Genomic DNA, 25,617 nt, shown 5'->3' with positions numbered 1-25,617 from the left:
TATTCCTGGAAGAGGCAGACAGGAATGTGGTGTGGTCCTGTAAACTCCAGAACTTTGATAACTTCATGAGTCAGCAATAACGCTTTCTGGACCAAGAAACGAAAGGGCCAATGAGAAACTGCTACAAGGGAGTCAACAAATAACATACATTAACTATCGCTGGGAAGAAGGAGGCAAAACAATGAGCTGTTTCTTTGGACAGATGAGATAATGGTGTTTAATAACTGTGTGACAAAAGGACAATTAATTCTGCTTGTAGAAGGAAGGCCTTGGTGTAGAGGGCATACAAGGAGCAGGAAAATCAACATTTCAGGCAAAAGCCCTTCATCAGGAACCCTGTATTCCTGATGAAGGGCTTTTGCTTGAAACGTCAATTTTTCCTGCTCCTTGAATGCTGTCTGAACTGATGTGCTTTTCCAGCACCACTCTAATCTCGACTCTGGTTTCCAGCATCTGCAGTCATTGTTTTTACCTTGGCGTAAAGGGGTTAATTGCAGGACAGGCTGTTTCAAACAGGTGGAAAACCCTCAAGGATAAGAAGGTAAGCTACAGACCTGAGGTCTCCAGAAGTGTGGGGAGATGGTGTTAGAATCTAAAGAAACGTTACACCACAAATCTGAAAGTGACGGAACTCCACCAGAATTCAACTCCAGAACGTTTCACCTGCAGTGCTTGGAAGAACAACCCTGCATCAGACCCTTGTAAACTTCCAGAGATGGGCACTGTTGGTAGAAACAATGTTAAATTCTGCCATCATTTGGGTGATAGCCAAGATTTGGGGGGTGAGGGTGAACTTGCTTACTTGAGGGGTTTTATATTTTGGTTCCTACCTACAATAAAAGTGTAAATTATGATTCAACAGTTGGTTGTCTGTGCAGTTTCTGAGTCAGTATTCAAATTAAAGCGATTCACCCACAATCAGAGTGAGAGGCTAGGATTAATAATGACTCCTTTGCATTCAGCAGGACGGCACATCAATACTGTTATAAAGCGAATGCTGAATCCCCTCCCCTCTGAGATCTCAAACCGAAACACCAAAAGAGGAGCGCATTGCCCTATAATCAGAAAATTAGTGTGAAAAGTAGTGTCATCTGCTCTAGTCTTAAAAACAAAAATAAATCCCTGACAATTTAAAAATCAACAAAAAGCAATTTACATATCCAACTTGAATGGTGAACAACTGAACTAAACTATTAACAAACCTAATAAATCCCTTCGAACTACTGACGATTCTGACATGAAACAGGATTTTTGTCATATGCTGTTCCAGTAAATACAAGACCCACTAAAACAACAAGAAATAGAATTTAGTCTCTCAGATTACATCTTCCAGAATATTCTAAGCATCCTTCTATTGAATATTTTGTCAGGAATGCCTCCTGCAATTCCTGCTCTTCTGGTTTTTTTGTAAATGATGCTGTCTCATTCACAGCTGACGGTCAGAGCTGATGTCTCTCTCTAGTGCTGAGGACTCTTAGCTCTAGCAATGGGGGGTTAGCTCTGGGGTTCTGTCCAACTGTCCCCTTCTTTTATACCCTTGATGCCATATTGAGTTTTTACAATAGGATTGGTCCTCTGTTATCAAAACCATCAGATTTAAATTTAATAGATATTGGTATCCAAAGGACCGGATTTAAATTGATTGGCTAAATTGAAAAGTCATTATCTTGGCCTGTTAACTGTACAACCTTGTGATAGAAATGTTTCTGTTTGTGTGCTCTCTGTTGTGATGATGTTACTCCTTTAAGAAGATTATGTCATCTTGATTTTTTTTCCCCAAGAGGGGTTGTAAAAGGCAGAGGGTCCGATTCGACTGGGCTAAGGGACTTCACTAATGGCCAACAGATATTGGCAAAGGCAACAATCGGAATAAGGTTTGAGATTTTTTTTTCTGAAACACTTCTACAGCGAAACAGTATGTAAGGTCACCCCCCAGCCTCTGACCCTCCAGGGAAAATAGACTGGGGCTATTTCAGCCTCTTGCAACAGCTCAAACCCTCCAACCCTGGCAGTATCTTTGTAAATCTTTTCAGAATCCTTTCATGTTTCACAACTTGTTACAAACATGTCGACTAATTCAGAGAAGCCTCTCAATTACAGCTGTAAATAGAGAAAGTGTGTTTAATCATGAGTCATGAATAAAGGCTGTATTAATCTTTTATTGTGAAGATTTACTCCTACATCTCCAAACAGAGCATACAAACCTGGTCAGAAGGGAGTGATTGAAAAAATATGTGGGGCAAAAATTTTAGAGTGTGGCTTGTGTATGGAATGAGCTGCCAGTGGAAGTGGTTGAAGTAGGTACATTAACAACATTTAAAAGACATTTGGTCAAACACATGGGTAGGAAAGGCTTAGAAGGATAGTGGCCATGTGCAGGGAAATGGGGTTACTGTTGATGGACATTTTGGTCGGCATGGACCAGTTTGGGCCGATGGGCCTGTCTCCATGCTGTAGCACTGACTCGTGTCTCTTTGTCTCTCCAACAGTTTTGAGTTTTCAGATGAGCATCTCACTTCGTCACACAGAATAAAATCCGATCTCATTAGTCAACTCTGATGTGGAAGTGCTGGTGTTGGATTAGGCTGGACAAGGTCAGAAGTCAAATGGCACCAGGTTAGAGTCCAACAGGTTTATTTGAACTCAAGATTTCAGAGCACTGCTCCTTTGTCGGTGAAGTGATGAAGCTGCAGCATTGAAGAAGGAGCAATGCTCCTAAAGCTTGTAATTTCAAATAAACCTGTTGGTCTCTAAGCTGGTGTTGTGTGATTTCTGATATCTTCTGCTGTGGGTTTGTGTCGACCTTAATGGGATATTTTGTCCAACTCGGCATTTTTAAACAGTATCACTTGGAGGGATTCATTTGAAACCTTTCAAGAGGTGAGTTCAACAAGACTGAACTATTCAAAGTTACTTGGACTCAATTTTAAAACTTACATCAGGACCAGTAGACAGAGAGATGTACAGCACAGAAACAGACCCTTCGGTCCAACTCATCGACGCTGACAAGACATCCTAAATTAATTTGGTTCCATTTGTCAGTATTTGGCCCATTATCTTTCTGAACCCTTCCTGTTCATGTCCGAAACCAGATGCCTTCTCAGTGGTATAATTGTACCAGCCTCCACTTTCTCTGGAAACTCATTCCATACATGCACTACCCTCTGCGTGAAAACATTGCCCCTTTTAAATCTCTCACCCAGCCAAATAGCCTCTCCCTGCAGCTCAAACCCTCCAACCCCCGGCAACATCCTGGTAAATTGTTTCTGATACAGAAGTCAATGTTTTGGGAAGAACCCTTCTTCAGTCCTGAAGGAGGGTTAATACCCGAAATGCTAACTTCACCTCCTAATGCTACCTGGCTTGCTGCGTTCTCCCAGCCTCCTGCTTGCCTACTTTGGATTCCAGCAACCGCAATTATTTTTTGTTTCTAACAAATGGTGGAGCAGACTCAATGGGCTGAATGACCTCATGTCTGCTCCAGTGGTCTTGTGGTCTTAGGTTTCTGCGGATTCTTAGGAACGTGCAGTCCCAGACTCCGAGTAATGTCGCCCACTGGAAGCAAAGTTTATGGAATCACAGAATCCCTACAGAATGTAAACAGGCCTTTTGGACCAACAAGGCAACACCAACCCTCCGTACAGTTACCCACCCAGACCTATTCTCTTAACCCTATTACTTTACATTTACTTGGAGAAAGTGAGGACTGCAGATGCTGGAGATCAGAGTCAAGAATGTGGTGCTGGAAAAGCACAGCTGATCAGGCAGCATCCGAAGTCCAGGAGAATCCTGATGAAGGACTTATGCCCAAAACGTCGATTCTCCTGCGCCTCAGATGCTGCCTGACCTGCTATGCTTTTCCAGCACCACACTTTTGACCAGTCTACATTTACCCCTGACTACTGCACCACACGTACACATCCCTGAACACTATGGACAATTTAGCTCGGCTAACTCACCCTAACTTGTACATCTTTGTATTGTGGGAGCAAAAGCGGAACACTCGGAGGAAACCCATGCAGACACGGGAGAATCAAACAGTAGATTCAAACCCGAATCCATGGCTCTATGAGGCAGTTGTGGTAACCACTGAGCCACCATGTCGCCCCGAGCCACTTTAGAGTTGCACTTGGGGGTGCGAGGCAGTGTGCAGTCCAGAAATTTTTTTAAAAGCCCACCAACTTTCCCACTGCACCCATTGTCAGAGTGGGGCACAAGGTTTAATTCACAGTAGCGTCACTGGCAGTATCTGATTGTTGGGAGCACTGGTGCCCCCGCTGGTGTCTTCGCAAGTTGCTGGAAAATGTGAACCTCTTGCCACACTCAGGGCAGCTGAATGGCCTCTCCCCTCTATGGACCCGCTGGTGGGTCAGCAGAGCAGAAGAATTGCTGAAGCCCTTCCTGCACTCAGGACAGTAGAACGGCCACTCTCCCATGTGGACCCGCTGGTGGGTCAGTAGGTGGGAGGAGCGGTTAAAGCGTTTCTCGCACTCTGGGCAGGAGAACGGCTTCTCGCCTGTGTGGACCCGCTGATGCCTCAGCAGGTGGGAGGAATTGCTGAAAGCCTTCCCGCACTTGCGACAGCTGAAGGGCCTTTCCCCCGTGTGGACCCGCCGGTGGGCCACGAGGTTAGAGGAGACCGCAAAGCCCTTCCTGCACACTGAGCAGGAGAATGGCTTCTCCCCGGTATGGACCCGCCGGTGGGTCAGCAGTTGGGAGGGCTGGGGAAAATTCTTCCCACACTCAGGGCAGATAAATGGCCTCTCCCCAGTGTGGACCCGCTGGTGTGTCAGCAGGGAGGAGGAACTGCTGAAGCCCTTCCCACATTCAGGGCAGGGGAACGGCTTCTTGCCTGTGTGGACCCACTGGTGCCTCAGCAGGGCAGAGGAATCGCTAAAGGCCTTCCCGCACTCGGGGCAACTGAATGGCCGCTCCCCCGTGTAGACCCGCTGGTGCTTCAGCAGGTCAGAGGATTTGCTGAAGGCCTTCCCACAATCAGAGCAGGGGAAGGGCCTCTCCCCGGTGTGGACACGCTGATGCGCCAGCAAGTGGGAGGAGTGGGTGAAGCTGTTCCCGCACTCAGGGCAGGTGAATGGTCTCTCCCCAGTATGGACTCGGCGGTGGTCCAGCAGGTGGGAAGAGCGGATAAATCCCTTCCCACACTCTGGGCAGGAGAACGGCCTCTCCATGGTGTGACTGCGCTGATGAATTTCCAGGGCAGATGGGACACTGAAGCCTTTCCCGCAGTCACCACACTTCCACGGTTTCTCCATGGGGCGAGATTCCTCTGGTTTCTCCATGGCCAAAGCTTCAGCTGCACACAAACGCATGTACAAACCCTCCCTGCCGTGAATTCCTCTTTCCAGGCTGTATAATTGTGACAGGCTGCACATGCAATGCGCTGCCACAGTAGCGTCTCTCATCGAGCTCCACTGATGCTGAAAGCGTACTGAAACAGAAACCAAAGAATTTTGCTCCTTCTCACAGAATCATAGTCAAAAATCGTTACAGTCCCAATGGATTGATTGACTGTCTGTCATTGACATGAAAATGAGGACTGCAGACGCTGGAGAGTCAGTCAAAATGTGTGGTGCTGGAAATACACAGCAGGTCAGGCAGCATCCAAGGAGCAGGAGAGTTGCTGTTTCGGACATAAGCCCTTCAACTACTGAATTTGAAACTTCAGTCTTCAAATCTTCAAATGCACTGGAAAAAACAGATTATGAAAGTCATCACTGTCAGTCAGGGTAGAAATTCAGAACAAGCAATTCTACTTTATGCGGAACATTCTTTTCTTTTGTAATTCCATGAAATTGAAAGCACCGTTACCCTACTCTGATTGCTCTACATTTACACCTGATTAATGCATCTAACCTACACATCCTGGACACTATGGACAATTTAACATGGCTAATTCACCCAAACCTGCACATCTTTGGATAGTGGGAAGAAACAGGTGCACTGGAAGAAATCCGCCACAAACACCAGTCGGAGAATGTGCAATATCCACACAGACAACGGCTCTGAGGCTGGAATTGTATCTGGCTCTCTGGTGCCGTGAGGCAGCATCACTAACCACAGACACCTTACCTTCCTTTTCCAGTCCGCCACCAAGTCACTCAGCTTGAGCTCAAGCAAAGCACTACGTTTAATTTTCGCTTCACACACACTGAACTTTCGGCCCGTCCCCACTTCCCCTACAGGAAATGCAAACAGCTGGGGGGTTGCCACATCGAATCCCTACAGTGCGGAATGAGGCCATTTGGCCCAACAACTCTCCATTTACCTCCGACTAATATACCTAACCCACACATCCCTGAACACTATGGGGCAATTTAGCATGGCCAATTCATCCTAACCTGTACATCTTTGCACTGTGGGAGGAAACCGGAGCATCTCGATGAAACCCACACAGCCACGGGGAGGACAATGTCTGTGTGGAGTTTGCACAGTCACCTGAAGCTGGAGTCAAATCCTTGTCCCTGGTGCTGTGAGGCAGCAGTGCTAACCACTGAGCCACATGCTGCCCGTGTGTGCTGAAAGAGATGCAATGTGGAACTTTATTGACTGTACTGCACAGTGGATTGTTGAGTAAGGTTGAGTCTCAAAGGATCTGGAAAGAGGTAGCCAACATTTAGGAGCGCATTGCGACAGATGCTGGAATCCGTCCTGAAAACAACAAATGGTGTAGATCACAGCTGGTCAGGCAGCGTCCACATAGAGAGAGCAAGCTAACATTTCAGGTCTTCTTTGAGATTTATAAAATCTTGCTGGATACAGAGAAGGCGAATGTCAGGAGTCATTTCCCTGGAATGAGGGATTTCAAGACTAGCGGACATATTTTTAAGGTGAGAACAGAAAGATTTAAAAACAAAATAAGGGGCAACATTTTTACACAGAGTGCTTCACGTGTGGAATGAATTTCCAGAGGAAGTGGTAGATGCGCTTACAGTCACAACATTTAAATGACATTTGGATAAGTACATGAATAAGAAATATTCAGAGGGATATTGGGCCAAGCACATGTAGGTGGGACTAGTTTAGTATGGGATTATGGTCAACATGGACTGGTTGGACCGAAGGATCTGTTTCCGTGCTGTGTGAATCTGACTGGATACAGTGGATGTGGGAAAGATGTTTCCACCAGTAGGAGAAACGAGGACCAGAGGACACAGGCTCAGGGTGAATTAATGCCCTTCAGAACTGGGATGAGGAGGAATTTCTGCAGCCAGAGGATGGTGAATCTATGGATCTCATTGCTGCAGAGCGCTGTGGATTCCAAGTCATTGAGGGCATTTAAGACAGGGATAGATAGGTCTTTGATAAGTAAGGGGATCAAGGGTTACGAGGAGAAGGCAACAGAATGGGGTTGAGAAACATATCGGCCATGATCGACTGGTGGAGCATACTCAATGGGCCAAATGGCCTCATTCTGCTCCTGTATATTGTAGTCTTAAAACTGGGCAGATTACTGAAGTGGTTTTCATGAACAATTTCAGAGTCCTGAAGTAAAGTCGTAGAGGTGTACAGCACGGAAACAGACCCTTTAGTCCAACTCGTCCATGCCGACCAGTTATCCTAACCTAATCTCGTCCCATTTACCAGGACTTGGCCACTATCGCTCTAAACCCTTCCTATTCATATACCCATCCAGATGCCTTTTAAATACCGTAATTGTACCATCCTCCATCACTTACTCTGACACTCATTCCATACATGCACCACCCTCTGCATGAAACACTTGTCCCTGAGGTCCCTTTTAAAATCTTTCCGCTCTCACTCTAAACCTATGCCCTCTAGTTCTGGACTCCACAAACCAGGGAAAAGACCTTGTCTGTTTATAAAATCATGAGGATTATGGATAGAATAAACGTGTGGAAGGTCACACCCCCCCCCCCCCCCACAAAAGCTTCCTCACTGTTCTATCTACCTACGACTCTACTGTCAAGAAGCTATGAACCTGCACTCCAAGGTTTCTTTGATCAGCAACACTCCTTCGGACCTTACCTGATTTGCTTTTCCAAATGTAGTACCTCACATTTATCTAAATTAAACTCCATCTGCCATTCCTTAGCCCATTGGCCCATCGGATCAAGATCCCATTGTCATCTGAGGTAACCTTATTTGCTGTTCACTACACCTCCAATATTGGTGTCATCTGCAAACTTACTAACTATACCTCTTATGCTCACATCCAAATCATTCATATGAATGATGAAAAGTAGTTGAACCAGCACCAATCCTTGTGGCACAACACTGGTCACAGGCCTCCAGTCTAAAAATCAACCCTTCACCACCACCCTCTGTCTTCTACCTTCAAGCCAGATCTGTATCCAAATGGCTAGTTCTCCCTGTATTTCTCGAGATCTAACCTTGCTAACCAGTCTCTCATGAGAAACCTTGTTGAATGCCTTTCTGAAGTTCATGGAGATCATGTTGACTGCTCTGCCCTCGTCAATCCCTTGTTGCTTCTTCAAAAAATTCAATCAAGTTCGTGAGACATGATTTCTCACGCACAAAGCCATGCTGACTATCCCTAAATCAGTCCTTGCCTTTCCAAATACATGTAAATCCTGTCCCTCAGGATTCCCTCCAACAACCTGCCCTCCGGCAATGTCAGGCTCACTGGTTGATAGTTCCCTGGCTTTTCCTTGCAATCTTTCTTAAATATTGGTACCACATTAGACAACCTCCAGTCTTTCATCACCTCACTTGTGACTATCGATGGTACAAATACCTCAGCAAGGGACCCAGCAATCACTTCTCTAGCTTCCCACAGAGTTCTAGGGTACAACTGATCAGGTTCTGGGGATTTATCCACTTGCATGCATTTCAAGACATCCAGCACCACCTCCTTTGTAGTATGGACATTTTTACATTTTTCAAGATATCATCATCTGTTTCCACATATTCTATTTCTTCCATGTCCTTCTCTACAGTAAACACTGATGCAGAATACTTGTTTATTATTTCCCCCAACTCCTGCAGCTCCACACATAGATTGTCTTGCTGATCTTTGAGGGGCCCTGTTCTCTCCCTAGTTCCCTTTTCTCCTTAATGTATTTATAAAAACCCTTTGGATTTTCCTTAACTCTACTTGTCGAAGCTATCTCATGTTCCCTTTTTGCCCTCCTGAGTTTACTGTTAAGTTTACTCCAACTGCCTTTATACTGTCAGGATTCACTCGATCTCTCCTGTCTTTACTTGTCATATGCTTCCTTCTTTTTCTGAACCAAAAGCTCAATTCCTCTAGTCATTCAGCATTCACTACACCTACCAGCCTCCCCTTTCACCCTAGGTTCTAGATGAGAGTGGTGCTGAAAAAACAGCAGTTCAGTCAGCATCCGAGGAGCAGGAAAATCGATGTTTAGGGCAAAAGCCCTTCATCTAATCTAGAATCTGGTTTCCAGCATCTGCAGTCCTTGTTTTTACCTAGTTTTTCCCCTTTCACCCTAACAGGAATATACTGTCTCTGGACTCTCAGTTTCTTATTTTTGAAGGCTTCCCATTTTCTAGCCATCCCTTTACCTGCGAACATCTGCTCCCAGTTAGCTTTTGGAAGATCTTGCCTAATACCAAGTTAGCCATCCTCCAATTTAGATCTGGTCTATACTTTATCTTCACTCTTTTATAGCTCATAGAATTATGGTCACTGTCCCCAAAGTGCTCCTCCACTGACAGCTCAGTCACCTGCCCTGCCTTATTTCCCAAGAGTAGGTCACGGTTTGCACCTTCACTAGTCAGAACATCCACTTACTGAATCAGAAAATTTTCTTGTACACATTTAAATTCCTCCTTTGCTCTACTTGTCGAAGCTATCTCATGTTCCCTTTTTGCCCTCCTGAGTTTACTCTTAAGTGTACTCCAACTGCCTTTGTACTGCCTTTAAACACTATGGCAGTCCCAGTCTATGTTGGGAAAGTTAAAATCCCTGACCATAACCACCCTATTATTATTACAGATAACTGAAATCTCCTTACAATTTTTTTCTCAATTTCCCTCTGACTATTAGGGAGTCTGTAATAAAGTCCCAATAAGGTGATCATCCCTTTTCTTATTTCTCAGTTCCACCCAAATAAGCTTCCTGCATGTATTCCCAGGAATATCCTCCCTAAGCACAGTAATATATCCCTTATCATAAAAGCCACTCTCCCTCCTCTCCTGCCCCCTTTCTATCCTTCCAATACCATGTGTGTTCTAGAACATTAAGCTGCCAGTGCTGTCCATCCTTGAGCCATGTTTCTGTAACTGCCATAATATCTCAGTCCCAAGTTCCTAACCATCATCTGCCTTCCCTGTTTGGCCTCTTGCAATTGAAATAAATGCAGTTTAATTTACCAGTCCTACCTTGTTCTCTGCTTTGTTACTTCCTGCTCTGATTGTTTAACTCAGTCCCTTTCCCAACTGGACCAGTCACAGACTGATCTCTTTCCTCACTATTTCTCTGGGTCCCAGCAATCCCTGCCCCCCACCCACCCCTACCTTACTAGTTTAAATCCTCCTGAACAGCTCTCGCAAATCTCCCAGCAATATATTAGTCCCCTTCCAATTCGGGTGCGATCCATCCTTCTTGTACAGGTCTTTTCTACCCCAGAAGAGATTCCAATAGTCACATTTTTGGATCCTTTCTCCCATGCACCAGTTCCTCAGCCACGCATTCATCTGCCCTGTCCACCTATTCTCACCCTCACTCGCAACATTCCCCATTAAATGGTTAAGTCCTGGATTGCTTTCCTAAAATGCAACACCTCACGTTCGTCTAAATTAAACTCCATCTGCCAATCCTCGGTCCATTATCCCATCCAATCGATTATAATTTATAGCAAATTCTCTTTCCTCTCTTATTCCCTAAAAGCTGAAAATCTCCATCCCACACACACTCCTTTTATTCTCATTTTACTGAACCTAATCCCTGCTCTGCCTCATCCTGAAAAGTCTGGTTCATGCTGATTAACAGGCCTACACTCAGGGGGGATTTAATCGAAACATAAGAATGCTGAATGGCTTGGACAGAGTGCATGTTGGGGGAGATGTTTTCAGTGATAGGAGAGATGGGGACTTGAGGACACAGCCTTCGAGTAAACGGAAGATCTTTTCGAAAGGAGATAAGGAGAAACTTCTTCAGCCAGACAGTGGCGAATCTATGAAATTTACTGCCACAGAAAGCTGCGGTAGCCAAGTCACTGAGTATATTTAAGACTGAAACAGATGATAGGTTCTTGAGTATCAAGGGGAGAAAGCTGGAGAATGGGGTTGAGAAATTTATCAGCCATGATTGAATGGTGGAGCAGACCCAGTGGGCTGATTGGCCTAATTTCTGCTCCTGTGTCTTATAGGCTCTTGCTGTTCTGGACACAGTGAGAGAAACTTGGGAGCAGGAGTAGGCCATTTGGTCTTTCAAGCCTGCACCAGCATTCAACAGATCATGACTGGATATTAATCTACCTACATCTAGGTCGATAAACTGGGATTTTTTTTCACTGGAGCATAGAGGTGACCTCACAGAGGATTATAAAATCACGAAGGATAGAGATGTCCTTTCGCTCAGATGTGAGCTTCAAGATTAGGGAGCACATTTTTAAGGCGAGAGGAGAAAGATTTTAAAAACACATCAGAAGCACCCTTTTTTAAGAGAGTAGTTTGTGTGTGGAATGAATGTCCAGAGAAAGTCCAGAGGTCAGATCAGTTTTCCTTCGTGTGAATCCAAGGAAAGCGATGGGATCAGACGTAGGACCAGGCTGTGCACTCAGAGCATGTGCAGACCAACTGGCAGAGGTCTTCCCGTACACCTTCAACCTCTCCCTGCAGCAGGCCACTGTCCCTGCCTGTTTCAAGAGGGCCAACATCATCCCTGTGCCTCAGAAGACTCATGCAGCACGTCTCAATGACTATCGCCCAGTTGCCCTAACTCCAGTGGTCATGAATTGCTTTGAAAAGCTGGTCATGGCATTAATCAACTCCAGCCTTCCCACTACTCTTGCCCCACTCCAATTTGCCCATCGGCAAATTGGGATCCACGTCAGATGCCATATCATTTGCCCTTCCCTCCTCCCTGGAACATCTTGACACCAAGAACAGGTACGTAAGAATCCTACTTGACTACAGTTCAGCCTTGAACACTATTATCCCCTCGACACTGATTACTAAACATAGTGATCTCGGACTAAGCCCCACTCTCTGCAACTGGATCCTCAGTTTCCTGACCCACAGGCCACAATCAGTGAAGACTGGGGACAATATTTGATCCTCACTAACACTCAACACTGGACCCCTCCAGGGGTGCATACTCAGCCCCCTACTGTACTCACTGTATACCCATGACTGCGTCACCAAATACAAGACTAATGCCATTTACCAGTTCACTGTCACCACTATAGTCCGTCAAATCTCAGATGGCAACAAAACAGACTGCAGACGGGAGGTGGAAGACCTGGAAAAATGATGCACTGAAACAAACTAGATCTCAATGTTCGCAAAACCAAGAAACTCGTTATTGACTTTTGGTGGGATGTTACTCATGCACCCATACACATTAACAGCACAGAGGTGGAATGAGAGGAGAGTGTCAAGGTCCTGGGAGTGGTCATCCACAACAAGCTGTCTTGGATGTATCACTACCTGGTATGGCAACTGTACCATTCAAGATTGGAGACGGTTACAGAGAGTGGTGAACTCAGCCCGGACAATCACAAAGGCCAACCTCCCATCTATAGAATCCATCTACCAGACCTGCTGTCAAGGGAAGCCGCCAGCATTCTTAAAGATCCATCCCACTCTGGCAATGTTTGTCTACAACCTCTACCATCGGGGACAAGGTACAGAAGCCTGAACAAACGCACCAGCCAGTTTTGTAACAGTTTCTACCCTACTATTGTTAGAATACTGAATGGACTCTCAAACTCTCAGGATGTGTCTGAACCTTTGTTTTTGTTTTTGCCACTGTTTACCTATTATTTACTGTGCGACTTAACTATGTGATCGCAAGACAATGCTTTTCACTGTGCCTCAGTACATGTGACAATAAATAAATTCAACTCAGTTCAAGTGGTGGATGTAGTCCAGTTAAAAGGGTTAAAAAGCATTTGGATCAGCACATGAATAGGAATGGTTCAGAGGGATATGGGCCAAACACTGGCAGGTGCAACTAGTTTAGTTTGAGAACATAGTCAGCATGGACTAGTTGGACAGAACAGTCTGTTTCTGCACTGTCTGACTGTCTAACTGTTCTGTACTGGTCTTAAACCCATTTTCTTGCCTCCCCCCATAACCATCCACTTCCTTGTTGTCGAAAATTCAAATGAACTCAGCCTTGAATATATTCAATGAACCCCACCCCCAACTGCAGGAAGACATCGCCACCTCTGAACTCAATTCCTCTTGCTAATGTACCACTTGCCTTGCTCATTGCTTGCTGATATAGAAGGACGCTGAGGCCTGTTTGTACATCAACACATCATTCCTGATGAAGGCCTCGTGCCTGAAATATCGAATCTCCTGCTTCTCAGATGCTGCCTGAACCTGCTATGCTTTTCCAGCCCTACACTTTTCGACTCTGATCTCCAGCATATGCAGTCCTCCCTTTCTTCACATTCCAATATATCACTATTTAAGGAATGCGTCTCCTTTCTGCTTTTTTTTAAAACAGCAAATGCGATAACTTCATAATCTGAGACACAATCTTGGACCAACTTTTCCAGACTCTCTCCCCTCGCCGGGATTCACTCCCTTTCCTTTCAATTACTGCAAAACAAAAATTGAACCCCAGAATGAAAACAAATGGAAAAGGGGGTGAGAAAAGAAAGTGCCGTACTCACAGACGTTGGACAGAGGAAAGAAGTTGCAGTCTGGGGTGAAGCTCAATCTTCATTCAGAGAGGAACAACAGCAGTAGCAGCTTCAGAAGCTCATGGTCAAACTTCCGTATTCTGAAGAAGGGCTTATGCCCGAAACGTCGATTCTCCTGTTCCCTGGATGCTGCCTGACCTGCTGCGCTTTTCCAGCAACACATTTCCAGCTTTGATCTGCAGCCCTCACTTTCTCCTTCCGTATTCAGACAATAGCAAGGCTCTGATTGACAAAGGAACCAGGCTCCTTCCGGTCATCCCGAGCTCCCCATTGGCCTATCAAAAGAAGGTCGCGGTCCGTAATTGCGGAAGGCGTGGGGCATGCGCAGTTCTTGTTAACGCCGCCGAACATGCGCAGTACTGACTGACACCGAGGCGTATGCGCAGTGTGGTCTGTGGCGATGCTGGTGTTGCTGACAAGATTTTGTATCCGAATGTCAAATGTCAACAGGAGTTTAAAAAAAGCTGAAGCCACATTTTTTTAAACCTGTAGCTCGACATTTTATTGCGTTTGCATTTTGTGTGACTCTTCAACTTTTGAATGTCTTTTCCCCAGGGTAGGGGAGTCCCCTAGAGGCATAGATTTCGGTTGAGAGGGAAAAGATTTAAATGGACCTCAGGGTCAGAAAAAAAGTTTGAAAGTTAATTCCCCTCAACAAATGCCCCCTCTTATGCCCTGAACAAGATAGATTGTTCACAGCCTATTAATCATGAGTAGCAATGATGTTGTGAAACTTAGAAGGGTTCAAAAACGATTTACAAATATGTTGCAAAGCTTGGAACGGTTCAGCTGCAGGGAGAGGCTGAATAGGCTGGGGCTGTTTTTCATACAGCATTGGATGCTGAGGGTTTATAAAATCTTATAGAGATTTATAAAATCATGAGGGGCATTGATAGGTTAAATACACAAGGTCTTTTCACTGGGGTGGGAGAGTCCAGAACTAGAGGGCATTCATTTTGGGTGAGAGGGGAAAGATATTAAAAGGACCTAAGGGGCAAATTTTTCACACAAAGGGTGGTGCATGTATTGAATTAGCTGCCAGAAGAAGTGGTGGAGGCTGGTACAATTACAAAATTTAAAAGACATTTGGATGGGTACATGGGCCAAGATTAATTTAGGATACCTGGTCAGCATGGACCGACGGGTTTGTACAACTCTATGGTTCTATTTCTGCATAGTCAGAATCAATTTCACAAGACTAGGAATGGGCCATCCACAAATTACACCCTGTCCTCAACTGTGGACTAACTGGACATATTTGAATGCAAGTTTCAGAAAGATGTCTGCAGCTTTTCTATAAAATTGAACATGCTTTCATGATATTTCTGAATATATAATTTTAGCTATTCTCAATTTTAAAGATCAGTCATTTCTCGTGCAGCCGTGTCTACCAGGTAGAGTCATCAACATCCATTCTCTTTCTCTCTTCCTAGAAGGTTTTGATACAGCGATCGAAGAGGGTTTGAGGCATCCGCAAGGACAGGGAGTGGGTGGAAGAGAAGGAGAGAGAATGGACAGAGGGGGCAGAGTGTCAGGGGGTGAGAGAGATAATTGACAGGGGGACAGAGGGTGGGAGGATGAGAACACTGGGGGGAACAGAGAGTGATGGGAATGGAGAAGATTGTGGGGACCGATGGTGAGGGAAAGAGAAAGACTAGTGGGCAGAGGTGGGGAGGAAGAGAATGCAGGGCAGAGGGTGGGGGTTGAGAGAGAATGGATGGGGACAGTGGGTGAGGAGAGATTGGACAGGGGGGCAGAGGGTGGGGGGGAGAGACTGCCCAAATCCCACCTTCCCCAGGACCGGTGTTGATATCTCACGAACTGGAACCCACTCCTCCCACAGCAGACATGTGTCAATCATTTCTCAATATATACGTGGCAAAAGCAGTAGAATCATAATTCTGACAGGCCATTCGGCCCATCGAATTCACACTGACATTCCAAATAGCATCCCATCCAGACCCATCTGCTGACCCTACAGCCCTGCAGTTCCTCATGGCTAACCCACTCTAATCGACACACTTCAGCATGGCCAATCCACCCTAAACTGCAGATCTTTGGACTGTGGGAGGAAACCAGAGCACTCGCAGGTAACCTACCCAGACACAAGGAGCAGGACGTGCCAAAGTCCACACAGACAGTTGCCCAAGGATGGAATCAAACATGAACCCCTGGCACTGTGAGGCAGCGGTATTAACCACTGAGCCACTGTGCAGTCCAGAGTTAGCTTTTAACTTTTCACGCAGCCTCAGCAGAGGCTCTCTCCTGACATTTGTGGACCACACCTGCTGTAACCTCCCTTTCCCACATCTTCAGCCCTGAACACATTGGTTCCCGAATCCTGGCACCAGATAGACACCGATGTCATCTGGCCTCCTGCTACCAATTGCAGAGACCGGAGACAATCCCTGTCACTATTCTGTCCCTTACCACCACCTCCCCAATGTTGTTCGTACTCCCAGCATCCAGCCAGTTCGCTCTTCCACTCCCTTGCAGCCCTCTCTCAGATCCCCTTTACCTGCCTCATCCACGCTCACACCTCCTGAGTCAGTGGACAGGGTCAATCAGAAGGGTCTGTCCGGAGAGGAATGACCAACTCCTGGAAAAAAATGTCTGGTTATCTTTTTCATAAAAGGTCTGCAGCCTGGCTTTCAGCTCCATTCTCTGAGCCAAATGTCCACCAGCATGTGTTTGCCCTGGATCACAGCATCCAGAGCCTCCCACCTTCTGCAAATCAAAAGACAAGTCCCACCTTACACTCTCCAATGTGTGTTGTGTAACTGCTTAATCATTTCTGGTGGCCGAGCAGAGGCTAAGTTCTACTTGGATTCCAAACTTGGGTATCAATAGACATGAGGATGGCTTCAAATGGACCTTGGGTTGATGTCACACTACATGTGACTCCACTACACTATACAGTCTCTCTCTCTCTCTCTCTCTCTCACACACACACACACATGCACGTAAATCAATAGGGTGAATTTGCGGAATTATATTTGCAAATACATTGTATTTTGCTCAAAATGTGCACAATCTGCAGGCAGTCAATGCATGTAATAATTTTATAAATTCCTACTTTGGAAATAGAACCAGTCTGACTCAAGATTAGGATACTGACAGACTTGAACCTCACACCTTCCATGCATTGTCTGAGCTGTCACTTCTTTTTATAAAATAGAGTCATAGAGTCTTAGAGATGTACAGCATGGAAATAGACCCTTTGGTCCAATCCGTCTACGCCGACCAGACATCCCAACCCAATCTAATCCCACCTGCCAGCACCCAGCCCATATCCCTCCAAACCCTTCCTATTCATATACCCATCCAAATGCCTCTTAAATGTTACAATTGTACCAGCCTCCACATCCTCTGGCAGCTCATTCCATACACGTACCACCCTCTGCGTGAAAAAGTTGCCCCTTAGGTTTCTTTTATATCTTTCCCCTCTCACCCAAACGGAATGTCCTCTAGTTCTGGACTCCCCGATCCCAGGGAAAATACTTTGTCTATTTATCCTATCCATGCCCCTCATAATTTTGTAAACCTCTGTAAGGTCACCCCTCAGCCTCCGACGCTCCAGGGAAAACAGCCCCAGCCTGTTCAGCCTCTCCCTATAACTCAAATCCTCCAACCCTGGAAACATCCTTGTAAATCTTTTCTGAACCCTTTCAAGTTTCACAACATCTTATGGGTGGCACGGTGGCACAGTGGTAAGCACTGCTGCCTCACAGCGCCAGAGACACGGGTTCAATTCCCGCCTCAGGTGACTGACTGTGTGGAGTTTGCACGTTCTCCCCGTGTCTGCGTGGGCACCCTCCGGGTGCTCCAGTTTCCTCCCACAGTCCAAAGACGTGCAGGTCAGGTGAATTGGCCATGCTAAATTGCCCGTAGTGTTAGGTAAGGGGTAAATGGGTGGGTTGTGCTTCGGCGGGTTGGTGTGGACTTGTGTAGCCTGTTTCCACACTATAATGTAATCTGTAATCTTTCCGATAGGAAGGAGACCAGAATTGCATGCAATATTCCAACAGTGGCCTAACCAATGTCCTGAACAGCTGCAACATGATCTCCCAATTCCTGTACTCAATACTCTGACCAATAAAGGAAAGCATACCAAACGCCTTCTTCACTATCCTATCTCCCTTAAGTTATCTCGAGGATATGACTTAAAAGAAGTTCTAGGATTTGCATATTAATGAACTGAAACCTGCAACCCATTCTAAAAGATGAAAGACTTAACAGCAATCTTGGTTTGTTCAATATATCATTTCAGTTGCATGACACTGATCATTTGCTATAAATTCTGTGTCTTATGATCCTGCTCCACAGCTACTGCTGAAGGAGCAGCGCTCCGAAAGCTAGTGCTCCCAAATAAACCTGTTGGACTATATCCTGGTGTTATGTGATTTTTAACATTGTTTCTCATGAACACAGCCACAACACTTCCTGCTGCTGCCAGTAAACATTACAATGCTGATGAAACGATGCAGTACCTGCAGAGATGAAAATCTTAACAGTTTCTAACGATACTTGCTACTGATTCACTGCTTCTTCTGATACACGACTTTGGTAACGTAGTGCTGGAAGCTGAGTGAGCAGCTTTAAAACAGAAACCTGTTGGATTTTAAATCTTTCAATGTCTGAGTCCGAATTTAGGTAACCTTTATTGCGACCCAACTTTGTTACAGCTTCAGGATCTCTCCAGCAAAAAAATTACAAAAAGTAGCTTTCCTTTTCTTCAACAGCTGAAGCTCAAAGCACACACACACACCCCTGACCTCCCCTGCTACCCCAGTTGCTTTATTATTGGTAAGCACTGAGGTGTCCAAAATCTTTCAAGCAGACAAAAGCAAACATTTCTTCTCAATTGGAATGGTTGCTGATATTCCAGTCCCAATGAATCAAGTGGCTCTGTCAGAAGTTGATGTATCATTTGCTTTCAGATTTCTTTCTACATGTCTTCCTGCAAAAATAAATTCACAAAATACGTGATCACAGTCAATACTGTTAAATGAACATAACATAGGTGACAATTCCTGTAGTTTGCCAGATGCCTGATCACATATTATCCAGGACACAGAAACCTGAAAACCCTCATGCAGCCAGATAGCCTTAAGTGTGTATGGAGGAAATCTTCATTTCGGTGACAATAACCTGGAACAAGCTGCCGACAAAGACACTGGAAATGAAGCTGAATCAAGGACAATGAAAATGAAATGTCAAGGCTACTTGAGAAAAACAAACCAGTAAAGTTGCTGAATGACTTTCTGCTGTCCGATTCAATAAAAAAGATGACAAGAAATACAGAATATAACTTCAGTGCTAGATTAGAATGTGAAAAATAATAGCCACAAGGCTTTTATAACAGCGAATAATGTCAGATATACACCATATGAAGCAACATATGTCTACATTTTATATCAACGTGCCAATCCCTTAGATTCTGCTCCATCCCATGAGTAACTACCCTTTTAATTCTGAACATGAGGAAAGAAGCGATCTTTTTCCACAATGCAAATTGTATATAAATAAACGTATCAAACTGAGGGGAAAAAAATTAATATACCGTTAAGAAGGACAGAGAGCATCTGACACCTGTGCAGAGTCTGCTCCTTCCCTGGATTCACTTCAGTTGCTACAAGTGATTAGTGTTTCCTCCCTCTCTCTCTCCCTCCCAGGATGAGGAATAGAAAGGGCGAAGATATTGCTTTGCTCCCACGATTTCTCCATGATGTGGAAATCCTTGTCTCTCTCCAGCTTTGACAATCGGTTGAAAGACCACTCATGTATGGAACGTGTTCCATCTATTGCTGCTGCAAATGGGGTGTTGCTATTTCAGGCTGTGAACCCGCTTAAAGCTCTTCCCACGGTCAGTTCATTGGAACACTCTCACTCAGGTATGCATACCTCAGTCTCACTGATGTTTGAAACCTTGTGAAGCAGACAGGACAGGAGAGAAATAAAAAAATTCTACTAGATTCAAAGGCCGATGATATTCCCGTGCCAATGAATTGATTGTCTCTATCAGATCTTGTTTTGAGATTTCTGGCTGTAAATCCTCCCTTTCTCGTATCCTGTAAAAGGAGATTACAGAAGACATTGCTGTCTACACAGTATAGAAATTCAAAACAGACAATTCTGGTTTCTGTGGAAAATTCTTTTTCTCCTTCCCTCAAAAATGTGAATCGTAATGCTACAGTCTCCCTCCATTCTTACTCTACTGTGGCTATTATCACCCTCATTCCCGTTCTCCTAAAAATGCTGAAAAATGTTGACTAACAGATCCTGTTGAACATACTGCTGATTCGCAGAATTAACTTGCAGTTCAAAGATAAGAGGACAATAGAATTTTCATAAGATGAATACTGACACATTATTTGACCATTTGAACTAACCGTGAACTAATACATGGCAAGACAATTTATGTAAATTAGATATCCTTCTTAAAGAAAATATCATTGGATTAACTTGCTGTAAATCATGTCACTTTATTATATGTGATTGGTCTTTCTCGTAATTAAGACTACAATTTCTTAAAAAACATATAAATCATGTGCAATTTTCAAATGTAATTGTGCAACTTCATCACGGAACACAGAAGCTTCAATCTCTGTGTTACTGGATAGAATTGCGTTAAGATACCTTAATTCAATAAACTAATGAACCTTGCTTTTCGAATACACCGCATTTGTCGATTCCTTTAACCGATCTCGAACCAAGAGGCCACTCTTGAGGAGACGCAGATCTTCATTTTGGTGCTCGGACACGTTTCGGCTCGGACAGATTGTGAACAGCAGTGTACGAGTTAAATATCCTTCACTATTGAGTGTTGAGGAATTCGGCCTGCCAGACGTGATTATTTAGAGAACGTTTGGTTTTCCTGTCAGTCACGTGGTGTCTGACGTGACCAGTCCAGCCCGAAAGGGTCGGTCTTAGCAATGGTTGAGTCTGGGGGACTTGTTAAATGTTTAAAAAGGGGGGAGAGATTAATTGAAGTTGAGGGTGCTTTGGTACTTACGGACAGTGGTCTTCGAAAATTGCTGAACTCTGAGGGGAGGGTTGAAATCTGAATTCCCAAGCTTTATTAATTTTTGGTTTTTTAAAAAATTTCTTTCTCCCGAGCTTCGTTGCTTTCAGAAATAAAACAAAATCAATCTCCAGAGATTGGTTATTTTCTGGTGTTATCTTTTTATTAGAAAAAAATTCGATCGCTTAAAATTCATTTATTTTCGGTTCGGGTTGCGTTAACTTTGTTAGTTTTCGGTTTAAAAAAAACTCCGATTGCCTAAACTTTGTTTATTTTCGGGTTCGTTTCATTTGAACTTCGTTATTTTTCGGGTTGTAGCTTCGTTTATTTTGGGGTCGCGTCATTTAAACGTTGTTACTTTTCGGTTTAAAGAAACTCCGATTACCTTCGTTTATTTTCGGGTTCGCGTCGTTAAACTTCGTTACTTTTCGGGTTTTAAAAAAACTCCGATTGCCTTGATTTCGAGATGCCGTTGTTGGACTGGGGTGCACAAAGTTAAAAATCACACAACACCAGGTTATAGTCCAACAGGTTTAATTGGAAGCACTAGCTTTCGGAGCGACGCTCCTTCATCAGGTGATAGTGGAGGGCTCGATCGTAACACAGAATTTATCGCAAAAATTTGCAGTGTGATGTAACTGAAATTATACATTGAAAAATTGATTGTCTGTTAAGCCTTTCATCTGTCAGAATACAGTGATAGTTTCACTTCTTTCATGTGTAAATCACAAAACCCTTTTTTAAAAGTTGCATTCTCGGGTTAGCTGTTAACAGTGGCGATAGCTAGATAATATTTTGAAGGAGTTAGCCCCCTGTGTTCTCTGTCTATGACCTGATGTTTAGATTGATTCTAATCTAAAAAGTGATATAACAGAGTTTTACATAAATTCATACAGTTTTTGAGCTCAGAGTTCTACATGAATGTATGCAGTTTTTGAGCAAAGTGCAATGTAACTCTGCAAGTACAAATTCACCACACAAAATATATGTGTGCATGTGGGTCTTTGTCTGTCTGTGTGTGTCTGTCTGGGTTGGGAGTGTGAGAATGTGTGTGTGTGCGTGTAGTGAGTGCAGAGTGTCTTAAGACTGTGAGGGGGTGCATTGTGAGTGTGTGTGTCTATAAGGGTGTGTGTGGGCGCCTGTGGGCGCGTCTGTGTGTACCTGTGCCCGTGTGTGTTTGTGTGGGAATATATATGTGTGTGTGTGTGTGTGTGTGTGTGTGTGTGGTGCAATGGTGATCACCTGTAATGTGACATGAACCCAAGGTCCCGGTTGAGACCCTCCCTATGGGTACCGAACTTAGCTATCAGCCTCTGCTCGGCCACTTTCCTCTGCTGTCTGTCCCGAAGTCCACTTTAGAGGATGGTCACCCTAAGGTCCGAGGCTGAATGTCCTGGACCACTGAAGTGTTCCCCAACTGGGAGGGAACCCTCCTGTCTGTTGATCGTTGTGCGGTGCCCATTCATCCGTTGTCGTAGCCTTTGCTCGGTTTCCCCAATGTACCATGCCTCCAGGCATCCTTGCCTGCAACGTATAAGATAGACAACGTTGGCTGAGTCACATGAGTACCTGCCATGTACAAGGTGGGAGGTGTTCCAACGCATAATAGTGGTATCTATGTCCACAATCTGACACGTCTTGCAGCGTCCACCGTGACAGGGTTGCATGGAGTTGTCCTGAGAGCCGGGCAGTTTGCTACGAACAATGATCTGTTTGAGGTTTAGCGGTTGTTTAAAGGCAAGTAGTGGAGGTATGGGGAAGGTCTTGGTGAGGTGCTCATCCTCATTGATAATGTGTTGCAGGTCACGAAGAACATGGCGTAATTTTTCAGCCCCTGGGAAGTACAGAACAACGAAGGGTACCCTGTCAGTTGCAGCATATGTCTGTCTCCTAAGGAGGTCATTACGGTTCCTTGCTGTGCCACAGACTCCCCTACCCTGGGGAAAAGACTATCCATGCCCTTCACAAACGTCTATAAGATCACCATGCAGCCTCCGATGCTCCAGGGTAAATATTCTCAGCCTATTCAGCCTCTCCATGTAGCTCAAACCCTCAAAATCTGGCAACAGCCTTGTCAATCTTTCGAAGTATCACACATGTTTCCTACAGCAGGGAGACCAGAACTGAACACAGTATTCCAAAAGTGGTCTAACCAATGCCCTGCACATCCACAACTTAACCTCCCAACTCCTGTGCTCTCTGCTCTGACCAATAAAGGCCAGCATACCAAACGCTTTCTTCACTATCCTGCCTACCTGCGACTCCAATTTCAAGGAACTATGAACCTGCAGTCCAAGGTCTTTTTGCTCTACAACACTCGTCTTAACTGTGTCAGTCCTGGCTGGATTCACTTCTCCTTATCAACAGCTCAAGGCCAGGAGCCTGGAACATTTGAGGTCCTTTTCATGTATGGAGTTGTTTTTCTTATTCCTTGACTTTTGATATGGTAGTTTACTGGCCTTGTAAGTCTGCTGTTAGGTCGGTTTACCTTTACATTTTTTTTCTGCCTGTCTCCAAAGTCAGGCCCTTATTTCTTTGTTTCCCTGTGCTTTTCTAGATTTCACAATCAATGTTAATTTTCCATTACACCAGCTGGGTACCTTTTAAATGCTGTAATTGTACCAGCCGCCACCACTTCCTCTGGCAGCTCATTCCTTACACGCATCATCCTCTGAATATAGGAGTTGCCTCTTCGGTTCATTTTAAATTTCAGTTAATTCATTCCCTTTTGTTACAATGCGGCACACATTCAGACACACCATGTATCGTTTCAGTTTTTGTGACATTAGTATCCAGTTTCGATTGTTGGTCCATTGGTGACGCTGTTGCTTGGTGACAGTGCGGCTCTCCCGGCCCCGCCCATCCCTCCGTGCAGACGTCACGCGGGGGCGAAGGCGGTTGGGAGGAGAAGTCGCTCGAGCGAGGAAGCGGTGGGGGGGCGGCCGTTAGGAAAATGGCGCTGCGCGGCCCGGGGCAGACACCTGTCACTAACCTTGTACTTGTACTTTTTATCGTCACTGATTTTTTTTAAATCCTTGTACTTTTCACCCTTGCGGACTAATCTAATTTATAGATTAAGGTGTAGGTTATGTTGGATTAGCTATGCTAAACTACCCATAGTGCCCCGGGATGGGCAGGCTGTGGTGGATTGGTCATGTTAAATTACCCATAGTGCCCTGGGATGTGCAGGTTAGGGTGGATGAGCCATGGGAAATACAGGGTAAAAACAAGGACTGCAGATGCTGGAAACCAGATTCTTGATTAGAGTGGTGCTGGAAAAGCACAGCAGTGCAGGCAGCATCCGAGGAGCAGGAAAATGGACGTTTCAGGTAAAAGCCCTTCATCAGGAATAGAGGCAGAGTGCCTGCAGGGTGGAGAGACAATTGAGAGGAGGGTGAGGATGGGGGTGGTGGGAAAGTAGCATAGAGTCCAATAGGTGAATGGGGGTGGGGATGGAGGGGATAGGACAGGGAGGAGAGTGGGGGAAGGTAGCAAAGAGTATGATGGGTGATTGGGGGTGGGGATGAAGGTGATAGGTCAGAGAGAAGGGGGGAGTGGATGGGTGGAAAGGAAGATAGGCAAGTAAGACATGTCATGGGGACAGTGCTGAGCTGGAAGTTTGGAGCTGGGGTGAGGTGGGGGAAGGGGAAATACAGAGTGAGGGGATGGATATGAGTGGGACACTCTTCAGAGGGCCAGTGTGGAATAGATAGGCCGAATGGCCTGCTTCCACATTGTTGGGATTCTATTGACTCTCCCCAAAAAGGAGCATTTTATCGGCATCTATCTTATCAAGCCCTTTTCAGAATTCTATTGGTTTCAATAAGATCATAGAGGTATACAGCACAGAAACAGACCCTTCGGTCCAACTTGTCCATGGCGACCAGGATTCCCAAACTAAACCAGTCCCACTTGCCTGCATTTGTCCCATAATCCTCTAAACGTTTCTATTCATGTACCCATCCGAATGTCGTTTAAATGTTGTAACTGTACCTGCATCTACCACTTCCTCAGCAAATTCATTCCACACACAAACCACCCTCTGTCATAACAGTGCCCCTCCGGTTCCTTTTAAATCTCTCTCCCCTCACCTTGAAAGAATATGCCCCCTAGTTTTGAGCTCCCCTACACGAAGGAAGAGCCCTTTGCTATTTACCAAACTTCACTCCTTATGATTTTATAAATCTCGATGAGGTCACCCCTCAACCTCCTTGTACTCAGTGAAAGATGTCCCGGCCTCTCCTTATAACTCAAACCTTCCAGTCCTGGCAATGTCCTAGTAAATCTTTACCGAACCCTCTCTAATAGTCTTCTTCGTATTACAGGGCCACCCGAACTGTACCCAGTACTCTAAACCACCCTGTCTACCAGTGATACAACTTTCAAAGAACTACGTACCTAAACCCCACCTCCCCATGTCTCGGGTTTGGAGAGATACGGGCCGGGTGCTGGCAGGTGGGACTAGATTGGGTTGGGATATCTGGTCGGCGTGGATAGGTTGGACCAAAGGGTCTGTTTCCATGCTGTATATCTCTATGACTCTATGTCTCTCTCTTTTACAACATGACCCAGGGTCCTACAATTAACTGTACACATCCTGCCCTTTGTTTTAGTAAAACAGAAAGCCTTGCGTTCATACCTGTCTCATACACACATACTCCCACACTCTCACAGACTTATACTCCAACACACTTTCACTTTACCAAGCATGCACACACTCTTACATGCACACTCACGCACAAACTCACA

The 25,617-nt window shown here is 45.1% G+C and overlaps 3 protein-coding genes across 4 annotated transcripts in view; 1 reads left to right on the top strand and 2 right to left on the bottom strand.

Annotated features, from left to right (window-relative positions):
- LOC148144194 (uncharacterized) overlaps positions 1–25,617 on the bottom strand; it is a 264,591-nt gene that overhangs the window by 169,265 nt on the left and 69,709 nt on the right. The window lies entirely within an intron of this gene.
- The window catches only part of LOC148144196 (uncharacterized), a 190,486-nt gene that overhangs the window by 118,993 nt on the left and 45,876 nt on the right, over positions 1–25,617 (top strand). The gene's annotated exons all lie outside the window — the stretch shown is intronic.
- Positions 3,866–13,934, bottom strand: LOC148144198 (uncharacterized). The gene is made up of 2 exons (XM_087974613.1): positions 13,815–13,934; positions 3,866–5,706 (listed from the first exon to the last, which is right to left on the bottom strand). Exon 2 carries the CDS (start codon positions 5,421–5,423, stop codon positions 4,221–4,223), a length of 1,203 nt encoding a protein of 400 aa, XP_087830739.1. The 5' UTR covers positions 5,424–5,706; positions 13,815–13,934; the 3' UTR covers positions 3,866–4,220.

Source organism: Chiloscyllium plagiosum, unplaced genomic scaffold, assembly GCF_037043375.1.
Source record: "Chiloscyllium plagiosum isolate Xiang-an unplaced genomic scaffold, Cpla_swu_hap1 HiC_scaffold_27, whole genome shotgun sequence".
Classification (NCBI taxonomy): Eukaryota; Metazoa; Chordata; class Chondrichthyes; order Orectolobiformes; family Hemiscylliidae; genus Chiloscyllium; species Chiloscyllium plagiosum.
The sequence above is the reverse complement of the archived record's forward strand: the minus strand, read 5'-3'. Positions and strand labels throughout refer to the sequence as shown.